At 41.4% G+C, this 19,792-nt stretch overlaps 2 protein-coding genes across 7 annotated transcripts in view; both read left to right on the forward strand.

Moving 5' to 3' along the window:
• stard13b (StAR-related lipid transfer (START) domain containing 13b) overlaps positions 1–13,096 on the forward strand; it is an 89,470-nt gene extending 76,374 nt beyond the window's left edge. For all 5 annotated transcript variants that reach the window (XM_058634017.1, XM_058634019.1, XM_058634018.1 and 2 more), the window contains 13 exons: positions 790–861; positions 3,126–3,207; positions 5,294–5,357; positions 6,099–7,435; positions 7,542–7,712; positions 8,978–9,137; positions 9,371–9,569; positions 9,811–10,024; positions 10,764–10,878; positions 10,963–11,184; positions 11,573–11,790; positions 11,888–12,064; positions 12,222–13,096. In XM_058634017.1, the coding sequence (XP_058490000.1) occupies positions 790–861; positions 3,126–3,207; positions 5,294–5,357; positions 6,099–7,435; positions 7,542–7,712; positions 8,978–9,137; positions 9,371–9,569; positions 9,811–10,024; positions 10,764–10,878; positions 10,963–11,184; positions 11,573–11,790; positions 11,888–12,064; positions 12,222–12,339 (3,149 nt within the window). In that variant the 3' untranslated portion in view covers positions 12,340–13,096. The remainder of the gene's footprint in view (positions 1–789; positions 862–3,125; positions 3,208–5,293; positions 5,358–6,098; positions 7,436–7,541; positions 7,713–8,977; positions 9,138–9,370; positions 9,570–9,810; positions 10,025–10,763; positions 10,879–10,962; positions 11,185–11,572; positions 11,791–11,887; positions 12,065–12,221) is intronic.
• Positions 13,097–15,826: 2,730 nt separating this feature from the next.
• The window catches only part of nbeab (neurobeachin b), a 306,319-nt gene continuing 302,353 nt past the window's right edge, over positions 15,827–19,792 (forward strand). For both annotated transcript variants that reach the window (XM_058633432.1, XM_058633433.1), the window contains exon 1: positions 15,827–16,302. In XM_058633432.1, the coding sequence (XP_058489415.1) occupies positions 16,009–16,302 (294 nt within the window). In that variant the 5' untranslated portion in view covers positions 15,827–16,008. The remainder of the gene's footprint in view (positions 16,303–19,792) is intronic.

The raw sequence follows: 19,792 nt of genomic DNA on the forward strand, positions 1-19,792 counted from the left end.
CACAGTTTCCTCATTTAAAGGTGACATGTTATGTACAACAGCATTTTTTTAGCATTTAAAACAGATTACACGAGTAGGTTTGCCAGATTTGACAAATGACGTAAGAAGCTGCAAATCAAATCCCACATAATCAGCCTAAATCCAATTAATTGTGAAAATAATCCAGTTTACTGTAAGCAGTTGAAATGTATGCATTTCTTGGTAATTGCCAACAAATCCCATTCAAGTTTATCAGTTTCTTTATGTTAATATGCTGTAATCCAATTGGATTGCAAACATCTACACATTTCTGCATCGTCTTTTATTTTTTTTATGAACATTGGAGCTATTTGGTTGATTTTAGAGAGTCAGCAACAGGTTGGAGATTGATAGTGAGCGAGTGGCTGCCGGTAATCGTGTTTATAATGAGATCACTAATCTTATTTAAGAGGTGAAACATGGATAATCTGAGGAAATGATCTCCGAATGGTTCGTTGTCATTTTAACGTGGGATGTCTCATTTAAATAGAATATAATGTGTATAAAATAGAATAGAAAGCGCATTTTTAGTAGTTAACTGGAATTATTGTCAAATCATTTACTGTTGCAATGGTGACTTGATTAACTTGTATGTCATATTGACATAATACCATCAAAATATCTTCATATAATGTCAATGGATTGTCTCTTTATCCATTTTGGGGGTTTTCCACTTTGTTGTATAATAAATTCTCCAAAGTAAAAGAGTTATGTACACACAGTTATGTAAGGCGGCATGTTACTCAAGTGTTTAATGTTCTTGTGTTTCAGAAATTGAGGCGAAAGAGGCGTGCGACTGGCTGAGGGCGGCAGGATTTCCCCAGTATGCTCAACTCTTTGAAGGTAACAAAAAAAAATCACTCGGCACATTCTCATGTACGCATTCATCGCACACCGGCATAGATTCACTGATACACAGTATGGTACAAAACATTTCTGTGAATGACAAGACTTACGTAACCTATTCTGTGAAGTAAATTGGCTTAAAACCTTTCCAGAACTTGAAATTCATAGAAATGGACCATTTCGTTTTGTTTAAGGTCAATTTTAAGCACTTTAAAAGTCTATTTTCACATTTTTCCAGCACTTTATATCCAAATGTCAATACATATATTCATTATAATAATTTAACCACAAAAAATAACTAAACACTGCTTCTGCTTCTGCTGCTGCTAAGTCTGTCTGTCCGTCCGTCTGTCCTCACCCCCCCCCCAATGCTTCCAGTGTTGCAGACATTTGTTTGTATTTGAAGGTTACGTACTACAGCTTTAAGCATGAAACCTAATGGGGGGAAGTGGATTTTCGGATGTGACTGAACGATTATGTGCAGCGTCACCTGATCCGACGCCCTCGTCACCGGCACAACACACACGCACAGAACCACACATTCACCACTTACATAATGAGCCTCATTTACACAAGTGTCCTCAGGAGGTCTCGGTCCGGGGGACTCCGGGTCGCCCAGACACCACAACACAAGCGGAACGTCGGCCGCTTTTAGAGCCTAATCTTCTCCAAGCTACGGTTACTACATAAACATGTCGTCTCTGCGCTGCTTCAAGACTGAAGTCATGGGAAGAAAGGGCTTTTATCAGAGCTTAAAGAAACTCTGCTCCCTCAGATCTTTGCGTTGGCGCCAGGCGTTAGATGTGCTTTGGTGCAATACATTTGTTTGCTGACAGTTTCTAGATAGTAGGAACAGAACTGCCCAGTGTTTTGTGCCGGTAAAGGCTGCTGGAAATGCAACCGGATGTTCTGGATGTTGTGTTTTGGACACAGGCTTGTGGTATAAATCGCTATTATATCGCTATCAAACGTGTCTTTCATGTCTTTGCCTGGTTTTAAAGGCTGTCGCGGTTTTGATAATGAGTAAAAGTAGGCAAATAATGAGCTATTCATGATAACATAAACATAACATAACATACAATTGCGCAAATTAACAACTCTTTTTCACTTTTATGCACCGTTATTTGTGTTACAGCAGAATTGGACAATATTTATTGGCAATTTTATTGTTTCTAACATGTTTTTTAAAACATTAAAAAGTAAAAGAATCTAAAGTTAAAGGTAACAGCTATGTTTTAAGTATTTTATACAGATTATGATCAGGTAGAATATAGAAAAAAAAATATTTTTAGGGTAAATAGATGTCTTTTCCTGGTTTTAAAGGCTGTTGCATAAAGTTGTTCACGTTAACAACTCTTCCTCACTTTAAAGCCCTGTTATTTGTGTTACAGCAGAATTGGACAATATTTATTCTTTCTAACAAATATCCTATGTTTAAAGCATTAAAAACATGTCATCTGAAATTAAAGGTAACGGCTATGTAAGTATTTTATAGAGATTATGATCACGTAGAATATACATTTTTTTTATTTTTAGTGTAAATTTACTTTCACTCTAGAGCAGGGGTCTCAAACTCAGTGTATTATATCAAGATATTTATTCTTGATATCGAAATAACTATATTTGTGAAGCCATTTCACCGAATTTCAAAATAAGAGCGTTTGTGTTGCTATGGAATGAGATATCATTTACGATAAAAACATTTATGACGCAAAAAAAACATTCATTAACACATTATTAAATTGGGACCTCTGCTACTGATGCTGTCATGTTAGCAGAGCACAACCCCCCCCCCCCAAACAAAAACATCATGAGCTCAGAGAAAAGCTTTAAATTGAGCTGCATCTCATAAAAATGTCAAGATCTGACTTGTCAGTCGTATTTTCTTTTTCTCTTAATTGGAAAAGACGCTTATGATGATCTCTGAAATGATGAAATCGGTGATATAAAGTTGTTGCGGAGGCCTGTGGTACATTATGTCCCCCAAAGAACAGTCTGTGCGCTCACTGCTGCTTCTGCTTTTCATTAAAATGTAATGACTTCACATAAATGTGGTGGAATGTCAAATTCAGGACTCCGTACCCAGAGCGCAGTGTAGCCCGAGTTACTGTCATTATTTGGGCAAATTACGTCTCTTTTCATTAGCATCGCGTACAAAGCGGGTTTGACGGTTGCCCGATGCCAGTGTTCGTCTGGAAAAGCTTGTGGTTTCTAGATCTTTCCCTAATAATGGTGATCTGCTCCGTTTCTTTTCCCCACAGATTCCCAATTTCCAATCGACATTACTCCGGTGAAGAGAGATCATGACTTTCTGGACAAAGATCTTGTGGAACCTCTTTGCAGGTAGCCAGACTTTTGACTGTACCATTTTCTTGTACTGCATTTCCAAGGTGGATTAAGAGGCTTGTGAAGAAACTTAAAATGGCTCTGTCATTACTTTTGCCAAAGAAGTTGTGTTTTTGGCCGTGTTTGTCTGTTTTTAACGGTATTGACACTGTGGGAAAATGAGCAGCTCTGGTTGAGGTTGAGTGCTTACTCTAGTTTGTAATTTGATTAATTCGGTCCATCACCATCAGTCCTCCAACTGTCACGCATGAGAGAGCCTTGGCAGGAGACTCCTCGTCCAAACATTGATTTCACTCTGATGTAACTGCTTGAAAACTATCGAGCGGCTCCCCCTCCGCCCTCATTTGCCAGAGAGTGCAAAGAATATAAAAGTACACAAAGTCAATAACTGGTGGTTCCACATCACTCCTTTAAAGACCGGGACGGTTCGACCAAGCCCCCGTGAAAATGCCACTTCATTTACCACCATTGGTAACCATGGCAACCGTCCAGAGGGGCAGCGTGAAGGGAGCGCCTCGCACGGCTCGATATATACGCTGTGACTCTAAACAACCCCGAAAGCAACTCATCTGAATTCCAAACCAGGCCACGGGATAAATAGAGGACAATTGGAAACAGTTCCACCTCCAATGCTGATTTTGTCTGCCGACTTCCCAGCGTCTCTATGGCAACGTGAGGACGGCTTTGTTTGTCGGTTACAACGCCGTCAGTCTCGTGTGCAAAAATAAACACACCGCCCGACCTGGGGGTGTCTCTGACAGGAGCTAAACTTGTAGATATTTCATGTATGTGAGAGCTCTCTCTCGCTCCCTCTGATCCCCGACTGAGCAGACCTCCTGTTATAGCAACCACACTGAAAGCTCTCCAGGCCTGTGGAATAAGGGGGCCCCCTGGCTCAGAAATCCTGCTATCTACTGTAACAATCATGGGAACTTCTTGTCCGCCTAATCCCTCGTCTCATCTGCAGCCCTACAGCGAAGTCATATCCTCGGTCTGGGGCCATTAACTGCCACAGAACAATACCGTCAAGTCTGAGAAAGGGACTGCTCGCAATATCTGGCGGTGTTGAACCGTGTCATTATCTCACCACAAATTAATTTCTTTTTTGTCGAAAGCCAAGGCGCAGTGAGCTGTGCTGTGTTACTGTATGTCGTCACCTTTTCCCTCTGTGCCATTGTTGGGTCTTGTACAGCTTTAGTGTGGTTATTTCTATTTCTATATATACATATATATATATATATAGATATAGATAAACCTCAGTTGAACACTCACAAAACCTTGACTCATGTACCGCATGTTTTCCAAGGCTGTGGTTGCACTGTTTATTGCAATGCTTGAAAATGTCTCCAAGGGAGTTGGTTTCTAGTGACTCTATGAGAACTGACAGCATGATCCTCAGACTCGAGTGGAACTATCACTCAAAACTCATGTGTCCACTCAAGAGTCACGAGTGAAATTCAAGTGGCCCCACAAGAACCTGGTTGAGCATTTTGAAGTGTCCAAATTTTTCCGGGATTTGGCCGACCACAGTGTTGATGTTTTGCAAAATCAAAAGTTCAGAAGCTCCGATTGGACAATACCAGCTGTCCATCACACTGGTGTCCACCCATATGTATCTTTTCCTGTAAAATGTGGCTTAATTTACAAGATTGACATCATGTTTTATTGAAGAAGGGCTGATTTGAGACATGAACTCCTCAGGAAAATCCTCATTTTCCCATCGTCTTCCAGTCAAGCCCGACAGATTCGCTGACCCCGGATTCACCTTTCTGAAAATGACTCTTCAAGCCCTCGACGTCAATTAGATCCAAGCACAAGAGAAAGAGAACAGAGCATCTGACAATTACCAGCTTTCATTAGGTTTAGGATGATAATGCATGAATGGAAACAGCGTTTCCCTCTGGGTCTGGTCGTGCTGCATCCAGAACAAAGGCTGATCAGGTTAAGACTGAAATAGCCACCGAGATGGGAGTTTTATTCTCAGGCTGCTCGTTAGATTAAAGGAGAGTGTTCTGCTGTTTTTGTCTTCTCCTGTTTGGGTCGGAACACTTTTTCATCCTCGGGCTTGTGTTTTGTGTTTCAGGCGACTCAACACCTTGAACAAGTGTGCCTCTATGAAGCTTGACGTGAACCTCCCGAAGAAGAAAGTAAGTGTTGACGTGTGAACTGTGATCAAGACAAAGCCCTGGCACTTTTTCGCCTGAAAGTTTGACACAGCACTTTATTTAGTTTAGTAAATAATATACGTTAATCCCCTGATTGTTCATTCACGTGTGAACAAATTACCCAGACTTTTTTTTATTTTGAAATTCAACACGTTGCTTGTACCTCTTGGGCTTTATATTACTTTACTCGATATTATTGGGTTTCATTTATAAAGAGACGCAGTATAGGATGAACATCAGTGTCGTCGTAACTTACAAACGAACATGGGCTTAAGTTACGGCATGTACGTGCCTAATGGCCCTGTCCGCTTAACCTAGATTAAAAGATATTTGAGAATCGCGCTATTGTTGTCTCCAGCCCTTTCTGAGTATCTTTGATTTTTATCAGTCCCCACGCTGTAATTTAGCCTGCGGGCCTGACATTTATGACCTTTTCATGTCTTGGGCTATTTATGGAAAGAGGATTCAAGTGAAAGGAATGGTTTGTCTGGTGTTATATCACCGTGCTCGGATTGTATAATGTTATTAATTCCGAGCAGACGCATCCTTTTGCAATTCCCTTCATTTCCTATTTTACTATTGGCGTGTGACACTAAACAGGCCTCACTATGAAAGCTCACTGAAAAAATTGTGTTAATTATTCTACAATTAAGTTTTGGATGACCATAAAAGAAACATTGTTTACAAAGAACTGACATAATGTACTCCCGTCTTTCTCCCCAGAGTGAAGACTCTGATGAAGAAGACCTGTTTGCCATTAGTGACAAATGGACCTTTGAGTGGAGCAGCCGTCGCTGGTCGAGGTTACAGAATATTGACTGTCTGCTGGGAGACCAAAGAGAGGACCAGCCCTACAGGGACGGCTTACCTCTGAGGACCACCACCAGCAGTGAGAGTGTTCTGACCGACCTCAGTGAGCCCGAGGTCTCGTCTTTGCACAGCGAGAGCAGCGGGGGTAGCGGCCACCGGGGCCTCAGCACAGAGGACTCGGACTGCTCCAACCGCACCTGCTCAGACTCTGCGGCGATGCCGGACTCCACTGCCCTCACGATGCCTCACATCCCCAAAGAGATTGCTCACTACAAGCACGGCAGGACGAGCCGCACCCGCGCCAAGGACTTCTTGAAGCGCATGGAAACGCTTCGCTCTCGAGGAACTCTGGGGAGCGGCCGTAAGACGGTAGTCATCAGTTCTCCAGTGGTGCAGCAGGAAGCCCAGGCACTGAAGACGCTGCACTGTGTTGAAATCCTAAATGGAGACGAGGATGGGACTCCAGAGCCACTGTCCAATAAAGTCCCTCCGTCCCAGTGTAGCAGTGACGGTAGCTGCCATTCTAGTGGCAGCGCCGTCAGCACGCCCAGCTTGAAAGAGAATAAGCCCCATCGGTCCGACTACAAACGTAGTGGTATGTATTTGGAAGATGTAGACATCTTTTCAGACAAGCAGGTGAATAAAGTGGCAGAAGAAAACCGCAGGAATGAATTTTGCTCCTATGAAGACTTGGTAGTCCACATTCCTAAAGACCACAAGCCAGGGACCTTCCCAAAAGCACTCTCTATAGAAAGCCTGTCCCCAACCATTGGGGCCTCTATAAACTGGCATACAGGCAGCATGCACCTGGACTCCCCTCTCATTTCATCAAGGCCTGTCACCCAGTGCAGCTCCAGAGGTAGCCGCATCAGTGTGTATGACAATGTTCCCGGCTCACATCTGTACGCCAGCACTGGAGACCTGATAGATCTGGAGAAGGAGGACCTCTTTCCTCACCTGGACGATATCTTGTTGCATGTCAATGGTCTTCAGCAGATAGTGGACCACTGGTCTAAGAATGTGTTACCTGGAGGAGAAGGGATGTTGCAAGTGGATGGCGTGAGGGAAAATACAGTAGGTCTCCAGTCCTCTAGTCAGATCACACTGGACTTTGAGGGGAATTCAGTCACTGAAAGCCAGACGACGCCAAGTGACGGGGACAGAGACCGGGTATCACTTGAGACGGAATCGACGAGGCTCACAGAACGGAGGGATTCTGGAGTAGGTGCTTCACTCACACGACCCAATCGGTAAGTGAATTGGCAACAACAGAAATCACACAAGTAAATTTCCACTTTGAACAAAAACGAGAAGTCATTTTCTTTTTCTCTATGGTTTCATCTCTTATGGCATCAGGTTGCGATGGCCCAGCTTTCAGATATCTAATCGCCTCAGTCACTCTGTGGCATCCCTGCAGATTACCAACCAGTCAGCGGGCCAGTTGAGCTTGTTGCAGAAGTTCTCTCTGCTGCGTCTCACTGCAATCATGGAGAAGTTCTCCATGTCCAACAAACATGGTTGGACTTGGTAAGTCTAAAGTTCAAACTTCCAGAGGTGTGATTCAGGATTTAATGCATCATTTTCTCTGTGATTCAAAGATTGTATCTGGGTTGATTTTTACATGTTTGTCCAAAAAATATACATTATATAACTAGATTCCCTTTTGGTTCAAAGCTGTTATTGTTTTCCTATTAAGTCGACATACAGTATATTGATTACACTTGAGACTGCAGGACCCACTGATCGTTCAAACCTTTTACTGAAGAGTTCAGCACTGCCACAATTTCTGCTGCCAGACACAAGAAATTGAATGTCTTACTTAGCTAAGCGCTGCCTTGTTAGCATGAGTTGGCCCCTGCTTTGTTAATGACCCACAAAAGCCCAGTTAAAGTAGAGACTATAACTAATGTTAACCATGGTGTGTTACTAACCCCTGCTTTGTTAATGACCCACAAAAGCCCAGTTCGAGAGCAGACGACAACTAATGTCAGCCAAACCACCACCTGTTAGCATTGGCTAGCATGAGGCTGGACGTGAACTGACCCCTGCTCTTTTTAAAGACACACAAAAGCCTAGTTAAAGAACAGACTGCAGCTAATGCTAACCATGGCGTGTTACTAACCCCTCATTTGTTAAGTAAACACAAAAGTAGTAGAAAAAAAACAACAGACCACAGCTTTAGAACTACCTCCTGTTTGTTAGCATGCTGTTAACATGAGCTAGCTTGAGGATGAACATGAACCGACCGCTTCTTTAAATACAAAAGCACAGTTGAAGGGCAGACTGAAGCTAATGTTAGCCAGATAGCATGAGGATAAGCACGAACCAAAACCTGCTTTGTTTAACGTTAGCCAATCTAACTGTTAGCGGGAGTTTTTTTTGTAATAAAAGAAATGTTCAGCTTCTTAAATGTGAATGTTTTCTGGTTTCTTTGCTCCATATAACAAAGAAATCATTAAAACTGAATAATTTTGTTTTGTGGACAAAAACAAGACATTTGAGAAAATCTTTATTTCCCAGTTTGGCAAACAGCGATCAACATTACATTTTCCCATAAGATTACTCTACTAATCGAGAAAATAATCATCGATTATGGAAATAACTCTAAGTTTCACCCCTATTGTGTTTGTCTAACCAGGATGTCATGCAAACCATTGTTTAAAGCAAGATTATTTCTCTTTTTAGGGGGAGAAAAAATTAGAATAATTTCCCACATGTGAGGCTTATTTGCTTTCTTGCATCGACAGCATACTCTCCAGTGCTCAGAGATGTTTTGTTCTCGTTTCTCTTAGGTCTGTGCCAAAGTTTATGAAGAGAATGAAGGTACCAGATTATAAGGATAAGAACGTGTTCGGAGTTCCTCTCATAGTGCACGTACAGCGCTCTGGACAGCCGCTTCCCCTCGGCCTGCAGCAGGCTCTGCGGTACCTCAGAAGCCAGTGTCTCGATCAGGTCAGTTTCAGCGAAACACGCGCTCTCCGGTTACGTTTGACTTCCATTTTCAAAATGTTACGTAAGAGATGTTTGGGTTTATCGTATGTGTGTGAAGAACACTGTGTTAGGTTTTTAGGGCACAAAGGTGAACAAGGTGTAGTAACAAATACATCGAGTGGAACTGCGGAACAATGACATTGCGTGTTAACCGTGCTCTCGCGCTGAAATCAACACCCATGTTTTGCCTCCAGGTGGGTCTCTTTCGTAAATCGGGGGTGAAGTCTCGGATTCAGGCTCTGAGGCAGATGAACGAGAGCTCTCCGGATGATGTGAACTATGAGGATCAGTCGGCGTATGACGTCGCCGACATGGTGAAGCAGTTCTTCAGGGATTTACCTGAGCCTCTGCTCACGAGCAAGCTGGGGGAGACCTTCCTCCATATCTACCAATGTAAGAACACACATCTGTCCTTTTACTATGCTGGGTTTTTAGATTTGGACTGATTTTTGTTTCGAATTTGCAGTGTATGTTTTATATGATATGGCCTGTGTTTTACTAATATTTGCTTCTTGGACTAAGTTCAAATGGTAAATGAAAATGTGGTTTTCGCCAACTTTTCCACCTTCCTTAAAATCGTAAAAAATAAATAAATAGCGGACCTTCTCACTTTTTGTGTCCTTCACGTGTGCAGATGTGCCAAAGGACCAAAGGTTGCAGGCCGTCCAGGCGGCCATCATGCTGATGTCGGACGAGAACCGAGAGGTCCTGCAGACGCTGCTCTGCTTCCTCAGCGACGTCACGTCCTCCGTGGAGGAGAACCAGATGACGCCCATGAACATCGCCGTATGTCTGGCGCCCTCGCTCTTCCATCTCAACATACTCAAGAAAGACAATCTTTCACCCAGGTACATACACTCAGGAATATTGATATACGGCGTGCGTTGACAATGAAACAAATGACAAAATAATAATAACAATTAATAATAATTAGAGTCACCTGATCTCACACGCCATCTTAATCTAATGTCACTATACCAGTGTGTGAAGTATGTATGAGGAAGAGGAGGAGGATGAGAGTGTAAATTATCTTAATGGGACTAAATTTGCCTCCTGTCCGTAGCTGACTTTGCTCAGCCTGTTTACACCCCTGATGTTTAACTCTACTTTGAGAACCACTGATCTACAGAGAGAGACTGTAGCTCAGAATAAAGTCAGATGTGGACAAAAATAGCCCAGAAATAGCAGCAAAATGAGTGTCTCGGCGTCCAGGATTCTCTTCTATTCTGCAAAACTAATGAAGAGGACGCGCATTGTGCAGCCTGCTACTTCCTGTATGATTATCTTCACCTTTGACTCCATAAAGACAAACATGAAGGGGCTTACAGAGTCTCAGCTCTCGGCGGTGCACTAGATTATTGTCTCTCTGGGCCACTTTTTAAAAGGACACGACTCTCCTTTTTTTACGAGTTCATGCTGTGTACAAACAAAGCTAAGCTCCCTAATTTACCATGTTGAAATTATTGCTGCAGCGATCAAAAGAGCGTCCCGCAGAGCGGAGGAAGGGTTTATATACTGCGTTTTGTGAGCGCGATGACCCTGGGACTCGTTCTGGCTTAATAAGTTCCCTCTCTCTGTAATCCTCAGGGCCATGCAGAAGAAGTACGCCATCGGGCGGCCGGATCAGAAGGATCTGAATGAGAACTTAGCAGCGACACAGGGTCTCGCTCATATGATCGTCGAGTGCAACCGTCTCTTTGAGGTACGAGAACCCGCAGAGATACCTAACCCCTCCGTATGACACTGCCGCGAGTCTCACGCCCTGCTTTTAATGTCGCCCAATTAGATCCCCCATGAGATGGTTACCCAGTCGCGTAATTCGTACGTGGAGGCCGACCTGCACGCGCCGACGGTTTACGATCTGTGCAAGCAGCTGGAGGACGACGACGGGACGTACCAGACGCACATGGAGGGGAGGCTTCAGAACCTGCTCAAGGAGGCCCGGGAAAAGTCCAAAAACTGGGTGTCGTTCAGCAGCTCTGACAACACGGAGCTCTACTACAAGAAGGTTTGTGCTCTTCCCATGGTTGCGTAGTTAAAGGGTTTGGATGAGATCTTAGGCCATATACGCTCCTGCACCAAATTCCATAGAGAAATCTGCCTTTTTTTTTAGCTTTTTAGCTCACAGGGATACAAGAGCTGCTTAACTACTTGTGTCTCATTTTGGTCTCAAGTTTATTCCAGCTAAATAAACCCAAACAAATTATTTTTAAACACCGAAATCACAGGAGAGCACATTTGAAACCAACTGATGGATTAACAGCTCCACTATGTGCCGTGTTTTAAAATTGACGATTTTCTCTATGGACAATGGTGCGGGTTTCTAACTTCTTTGGTTTCATACTGTACACAACAACAAACTTGGTGTAACACGTGCCGTTGTGTGTGTTACGCAGGTGGGAGACGGGAATCCTTTAAGGCGGTGGCGAGTGTCCGTGGAGGTGGAGGCGCCGCCGTCTGTCGTGCTCAACCGGGTGCTGCGAGAGCGCCATCTGTGGGACGTCGACCTGCTGCAGTGGAAAGTGTGCGAGACCCTTGACAAGCAGACCGAGGTGTTTCAGTACGTCCTCAATCGCATGCCGCCGCACCCCAGCAGGGACTTTGTGGTTCTGAGGTGACATACTGTACCTTCCTTTGTTCACAAATTTGTGAAATGTATTTTCTTTCAGAGCACACACTCAATCTCTTTCTCTTTTTTTTTTATATTAAAGGTCATGGAGGACAGACTTGCCCAAAGGTGCCTGCTCCCTGGTTTCTGTGTCCATAGAGCATGAGGATTGTCCTCCCATCGGAGGGGTACGAGCTATCCTTCTGGAGTCCAACTACCTGCTTGAGCCTTGTGGCTCAGGGAAGTCCAGACTGACTCACATCTGCAGAGTGGACTTAAAGTAAGTCCCCCGCACGGTCGGTTCAGTCAAATCTATGCTCCCACTTCATGCTCTGGCTACTTTTGTCCTCTGTAAAGCAAGGCCTTTTGACGACATAGGGGATCGTGTGTGTATTGATGCTACGTTACATTAAATACATGTTGTGTTTTGATTTCAGAGGGAGAACTCCGGACTGGTACAACAAAGCTTTTGGTCACCTTTGTGCCGCGGAAGCTGCCAGGATCCGCAATTCCTTCCAGCCGCTGATCACGGACGGACCAGAGACCAAAATCTAATCGACTGGACCCCAGAACAAAAGCACAGTTCATTTGAAAATCAATTTTTTTTCTTGCACAGCGATAAAAGAGTTGTACAGTAGGTGCTGACCATAATTACTTATCGGGAAATTAATCATCCTGCCAATATTGTTAGCATTAGGAGTTTATTTACCTTAATATTGCTAAACATGTATATTATTATTATTATTATTTTTAATAATTATTATTATCTCTGATAATGTTATTGTATTACTGTCACTATAATCTACAATGTCTACGACATTCAAGCTCTTAAACGCTTCCGGGAAGCTTTGTTATTCATTCATTCATCTGAGATTTAAAGCTATAATTATTATGTTGTACACTGAAGTGTCTGTAAATATATAATGTGTGTGTGTGTGTGTGTGTGTGAATATATGCTGTACATGCAAACAAGATGTATCTATTGTATATATGTGATGGGATATAAAAAAAGTACCTTTTGTTAATTTCCTATATATTGATATCGATTAATTCATGGTGCCAGCCTTCGTGTAATTCATATGGTACAAAATTGTAAACTGGTTTTACTTTGCTTCAGTATTGCCATCATTATTATTATTATTATTATTTGTTTTTTCAATGGGTGTAATTTTATTGTTGAACCTCGACCTCCTACGGTTCTGAAAAGACTGACTTAAGGTGTGACTCGATCATACCTGCTTTATGGTACTGTTTCTGTGCCGTGTCAAAACAAAAGACAGAATTTTTTTAATAAAAAAAAATATGAAACATACTCTTATCTTATCATAAATCCATTATTTGTCAAGAAGGGTGTGTATTTATTGAGAGTGTGAAGAATTGCACTAAAAACACAATTCTCTGTGATCTGGGATGATGGGGACCTCTACTGGCCATTTGGTGGAAGCACAAAATTGGGAGTCCACATTTGAGAACAGACTTAAAACTAAATTTGAGTGGCAAAATAATAATTTAAAACATCTGTGTGTCTATTATGAAGGGGTTATTCCATTCCAAACAACAAAGGTTTTTGTACATGATAACTCACAACTCTCTGGAAGTGTCATAACACTATTTCTCCCAATGATATATCCACTTATTTTGTGTTTTTTGTTAAAAACCTAAAACCTTTTTAATTTGCCTGTATAGATTGTTAGTTAGCAGATAGATAGATAGATAGATAGATAGATAGATAGGTAACCATACAATTACCTCACTAAATTAATTAACCACTACAATTTCAACTATATAAGGTTAATTAGCAAGCGAGCTAGTTAGGTAGCTAGCTAGATGGATAGAACCCCCAAGTGGAAATTTGTGACTTGGACAAACATTAGGACACTTTAGTCAAACAATACATGATTAACACAATAATATTCAATAATAATAATAAAATAATCTAGTTAAAAAGTGTAAAAAATAATAATTTAGTAGTGACATTTTATGTTAAATAAGCTAATTAAATAGCGCTTGCGCTACAGTAGATACAGATTAGTTGTGAGTTGTAGCAGCATAAGGACACTTACAACTAGGCAAACTATACACAATGAACACAATAAAACATGCTATAAATAAAAAAAGCATTTTAAAAAGTCTTAATTTTTTGGTTTAAAAATAACGTGTGATATGTAGCCGTAAAGTGACAGCATACATGAAATAAAATTTGCAAAATTAGAGCAAATTATATTCTACTTGTCAAGAACATAGTTAATTATAATTCTGTCAGTTTTTCCCCACGTCTCTGGAGACCAGCACATTTATTTTTGTAATGTGGGATGTACAGCACATGGGCTATCTTTGCTGACTTAACAGTCCCTGATGTAGGTAATTGCAGTTATAATTAATTGCAGTTTACAGTAATTGTACAGTCTAAAGCAGCTGTGTTGAAGCATCTGTTCTGTTTCCCTGCTGATTTAGTCTTTAGTCTGGCCTTTTGGCACAAACACAAATGTCATTTTCCTCCACTAGATGGCTCTTTCCTTCATTTTCACTGTATCTTATCCTAGGTAGGACAACAAATATTAACCTATTGAGATTAATTCAGGACCTGACTGAGGTAAAGTATCAGTCCATACATTATGAAAGAATGTAAAGTGATCATTCACGCTAAAAGAGAAAACCTAATTAAAACAAACATCATGGAAATCATCAATCATCACATCTACTGTATATCAAATTCCCTGCCTTTCGTTTGCCAATAACCAGACAAATGGCCCTTTATTAACTTTCTTCCAGCCATTTATGTTGTCATGTTTCCTGTGGCTATGAAAAGGATATTATTAGACACATTGCTATGCTGAAACAGGAGAATAACAACATGCAAACCATTCCTGTAATGATAGCTTTAAGTGTTTGTGACTAATGTAATAGTGACTGTAAATTAAGATGCTCTTCCATTTGTCAAAATATTAATATTACTCTTCCTTTTCTCACAGGCTGAGTGAGCAAAATTATGAGATTATCAATTATTCCGTGTTGCATTGCATCAAATGAAATTAATTTAATATGCAGTACATACCTTATAATATATATATATATAACTATATGTACAGTGTATATATGTATATGTATATTTATACATATATATATGTTACTGAATTTACAAAATATGGACAGAGAAAGAATTTAAACTTAAGAAATGTAACAGAAAAACAGAAAAATTGTAAAAAATTGTAAAATTTAAAATTTTCCATTCAAAGTCAGGGCCAAACCTGCCTAAAAATGAAACAAGTGGCCACTAGGGGGCTCCCAAACTACGACAAGTTACTTCTGAAAAAGGTGAAAAAAATCTGTTCTATTTGTCGTCGGATTTCTAGGGAAGCTTTCAGGAAGCTTTGCGGCTTCTGTGCTCAAAACATCACATATAGCTATATTATATAACACTATATTATTGTTTATTTATTTTTGTCATATGTGTTTATTAATTCATAATACTTGTATTTGAGCCTTTTTTAACAACTAGCCCGAGATATGAACGCGTCAAGGTTTTTTTCCACATCATTTTTTCGAATTCCGATGTCAATGGAACACAACGTAAATTAATTGAAATAATAATGAAAATAATTGCCCCCAACCTTCGCGTGTTTTGTAAAGTTTCGTTCACGTACGTTAAACCAGACAGTCAGTTTTTAGCCCCGCCCACTTCCAATATTCCACGCTTTTTCACCGAACCACTTTCACATGGAAATTTTCATTGATGCGTCACAAAAATCCTTGAGTTTTGGGGTATGTTCCGGTTCTCAAAAATGCGAAAAAGTAATAAAATTTTTTTTTTTTATTAATTAATCTCTTTCATTGTACATTTTAAGGGTAAATTATTATTTTATTTACTGTATCTACTTACAATATACTCTACTCAATATACTTTATTTATTCATTTTATCATTAAAAAAAGAAATAAAAGAGTGGACTCGCCGACAGGGGGCAGCAACACAGACAAAGTGAGCAACACACTCAAACACACACACACACACACACACACACACAGTGGGTCAGTTCACCGGCTTTGGCACCGACATCTCACACATGAAGAGTGGATTTAGCTAAAGAGAAGAAGAAGAAAGAGAAGAAGAAGAAGAATTAGAAGAAGAAGAAGAAAAGAGAGTGTTTTGTTTTTGTCACACACCTCCTCGGAGTGTGAGTCTCCGCTCCTCCTCCTCCTCACACGGATTCTTGCAGGTGGAGGAAATGACAAGCGAGACGCCGGTGACAGCAGCGACGATGCCGGGCTCGCTGTCGCTCTCGCTCTCGCACCGACAACCGGCTCCAGGTCACCGGCAGCACGGAGCTCCTGTCCCCGCAGAGACGGACACGATGATGATGACGGTGATGCCCGGCGCTGCTCCGCTGCTGCTCCCGCCTGGGATTATCAATCCGTCGCTGCCAATCCGGAATATCAGGATGAAATTTGCGGTTCTCGCCGGACTCATTCAGGTCGGAGAGGTGAGCAACCGGGATATTGTTGAGACGGTGCTGAATTTGGTGAGTGGATTTCTTTTAATCTTTTCACGACTGCCCTGTTACTACCTCGTGTTATTCAACGGCGAACTCAACACGATATAAGATAAAGATAAGATGTATTTTGATTGATTTCGCTTCAGGCAGCACAAGAAATACGATAATAGACATTTGAAAATGAACAATTAATGGTCAAAAACGTTCATAGAAAAAAGTTTTAAATCACACCACATGTAATTTGAAAGACAAGTTGAAGACATGATTTATTTGGTTGCTTTTAGTCTCATTTATGGACAGAAAACAATGCAGATGTTCTCAAATGTTGTGATATGGAAGTTTGCCAAATGCTTTGTAATTGAATTATTGCTCGTTTCTCGAAGAAGGAATACTCTTTACCGACAAACATATACAATATTTAATGGTACAAATACATTCATTCACAAACTGATATTAATACAAAATCAGTTTACAATGTTTGAAGTTCAACATGGTCGATCTGTGTTTGCTGGTAAACAATCTATGACCTTTGTTAGGGGACTCAGATTCAGAACTCTGTTCAGCTGAATTCTGAATGGGGGACTTGGCTCAGAGTCAGAGGACTGGGGACTGGACTCTGTCCTTTCTTCAATGATTTAGACGACTCAGAACACTGACGACTTGACTCGGGACACGACTCAGGGTCAGAGGACTTGGGACGTGTCTTTTCTTTGGTAACTTTGAACTCTGGAGACGTAACTCGGACTCAACTCAGACTTTTCTTTGGTTATTCGGAATCAGAGCACTGCGGGTTATGAATTGACTTGAATCTGATTGACTTGAATCTGACTCGACCCCCGTGGACTCCCACTCTTACTTCTCTTTGGTGACTTTCACTCAGAAAACTCTGAACTCTAGGGACTTTTCTTTTGTAACTTAAAACACTGGGGACTTAATACGGACCTGACTCTGACTTCAGATTCAGAACACTGCAGGTTCTAGACTTGAATCTGACTCCAACACTGAGTTTTCTTCGGTGATTTTGACTCAGAACTCTAGAACCACAATTCGGACCTTTCTTTGCCAACTTAGACTCAGAATATTGGGGACTTGCCTCAAACTTTCCTTTGGTGACTCAGAACTCTAGGGATTTGACTTGGACTTTTCTTTGGTTCCTTAAAACACCAGGGTCTAGAACTGTCTAGAACACTCTTGAGGATTCTTGGATGACTTTAACGCAGAGCTCTGGGGCCACTATTTAAGACTTGTCTTTGGTGACTCAGAACACTCTGGACTTGACTAAGACTTGTCTGCAGTGACTCAGCACACTGGGGTCTTGATTTAGACTTGTCTGTAGTGACTAGGAACACTATGAACTTGACTAAGACTTTTCCTTGGCGACTCAGCACACTGGGGACTTCATTTAGACTTGTCTGTGGTGACTTGGAACAATGGGGACTTGACTTGGAATCACTCTGCCTTCTCTTTAATCACTCAGACTCACACTATAGTGCTACACGAGTGCTTGGTGCTGGAACGAGATTATAAATGGAATATACACATATATATGTATTATATTATTTTTATATATATATAGTAAGTTGAATTGAATTTATGTTGAAGGATGATGGAGACTCCAGCTGTTGGTAAGATGATGGTGGCTGATCAATGCAGACTTTAATGAACCTTTTTGTGTGTCCACTTTTAACTAAAGTAAGAGAACTTGTGGCTCGGTGCCATCACAATAGTAATATCAACCCAGGGAGCACTTTCTCTGCTATCTTTTCTCCCCATTGTTGCTGCGAAATAAGAGGCGAATGAGAAGTAATGAAGTGTCGACTCAGAGAGGTTGGGTGATTTGAGGCCATAGTTAGACTGGGGTTGGCAAATGAGGGCAGTTTCCTCTGTTGTTACAATTTAACACCGTGTAAAGAGAGTGTAGCACCGGCTCTCACATTTGCCGCGACCAGGCGCTCAAGTGCAACAGCAGAGCATGTTTGCAGTCGCTGGCTTCTCCTTCGCGGCACACAGGAGATTAATTACAACTTGTTCTGGCACAACTGAAAATCCACTTTGGAGAGTAGGACAAATTGTAGCCCCTGGCATGTTCAGACACGAGCATCGTAGCGCTGCTGTAGCTGGAGCCTCTCGCACTGTGCCCTCTCACACTCTGCTCTGCTTGTCACTGGGACGGTAGAAAAGATACACCACAGTGAAGTCCACCTCATTCTTTCTGTCCAATTATCTCGAGGAGAGGTTGCACAATAATTTGCGGCTCTGACCCTGTCCGTGAGTGTATTGACCGAACCCTACCTGGGCATTTTGTGTGCGCCTGACAAATACTTTGCACAGTTATGGGGCTTTTCCATTGTACAGTTCTAGCACTACTCAACTTTACAAAAAAACAAAACAACGCTTTTCACAAAGCAAAAAAAAAAATCGATTTATTCCATTCAAAAATATTGTATTTTATTGTTTGAAAATACACTTGTCCTTTGCTCTCCCTGGTTTGTTCTTTGTCCCGTGGTTTTTTGTCTGTGGGCGGGCCCGAGGAAGCTGCCTGCTGATTGGCTACTGAGGTTTGGAGCGACACCTCAATGGACCGGAAGTCGTCACAGGCTTGGAGTTGCTGTCCGTACAGAACATATGAGGGAGCGCCAAGAATAAGTGAGGGAGTGCCAAGAATAAGTGAGGGAGTGCCAAGAACAAGTGAGGGTGTGCAAAGAACAAATAATGGAGCGCAAAGAACAAGTGAGGGTGTGCAAAGAAGAAATAATGGAGCACAAAGAACAAATAAGGGAGCACCAAGAACAAGTGAGGGAGCGCAAAGAAAAAATTAGGGAGTGCGAAGAACAAGTGAGGGAGCGCAAAGAACAAATGAGGGAGCGCCAAGAACAAGTGAGTGAGCGCAAAGAACAAATGAGGGAGCGCAAAAAACAAGTGTATTTTCAAACAATAAAATACGATATTTTTGAATGCTGAAATCAATATTTTTTTGCTTCTTAAAAAGTGTTTTTTTGATTCGTGAAAAGTGTTCTTTGAGAATATTGAGACAAATCTAATTCCATATGGTATCAGACACCTTGATTTTCCATTACTTCATAGTTCCTCCTCTACGTGGGCCAGGTCGTCATAGCACGGCTGAACGAAACTGCCCTGACGTTGTTTTATACACGTTTTGATACAAACACACAAACTACTTAGTGACAGTCAAAGCAGTTGTTTTGAGTGTAACTGAATCATTAGAATCAGTTCATTTAAAAGATTTGTTCACAGAATCGTTCAGTAGAGTTCTGACACTGTCACTGTCACTGTACTGAAATACCACTGAACGTGGTCGTGATTCGGCTCACGATCGCCGGCTTTCGGCAGTCCCCTGCTAAATATTGAGATTTTAGACATTTCCTCTGCTAAATGTTGGAGATTAAAACAATGTTTTGTCTTATTAACTTTAATCTACAGTTTAGCATTGTTCGGCTTGGAGATAAAGTCAAAAAGGCAAGGTCGAGATGGTCTAGATAGTGATTTATATTGGACA

Source organism: Solea solea, chromosome 7 (genome assembly GCF_958295425.1).
Source record: "Solea solea chromosome 7, fSolSol10.1, whole genome shotgun sequence".
Classification (NCBI taxonomy): domain Eukaryota; kingdom Metazoa; phylum Chordata; class Actinopteri; order Pleuronectiformes; family Soleidae; genus Solea; species Solea solea.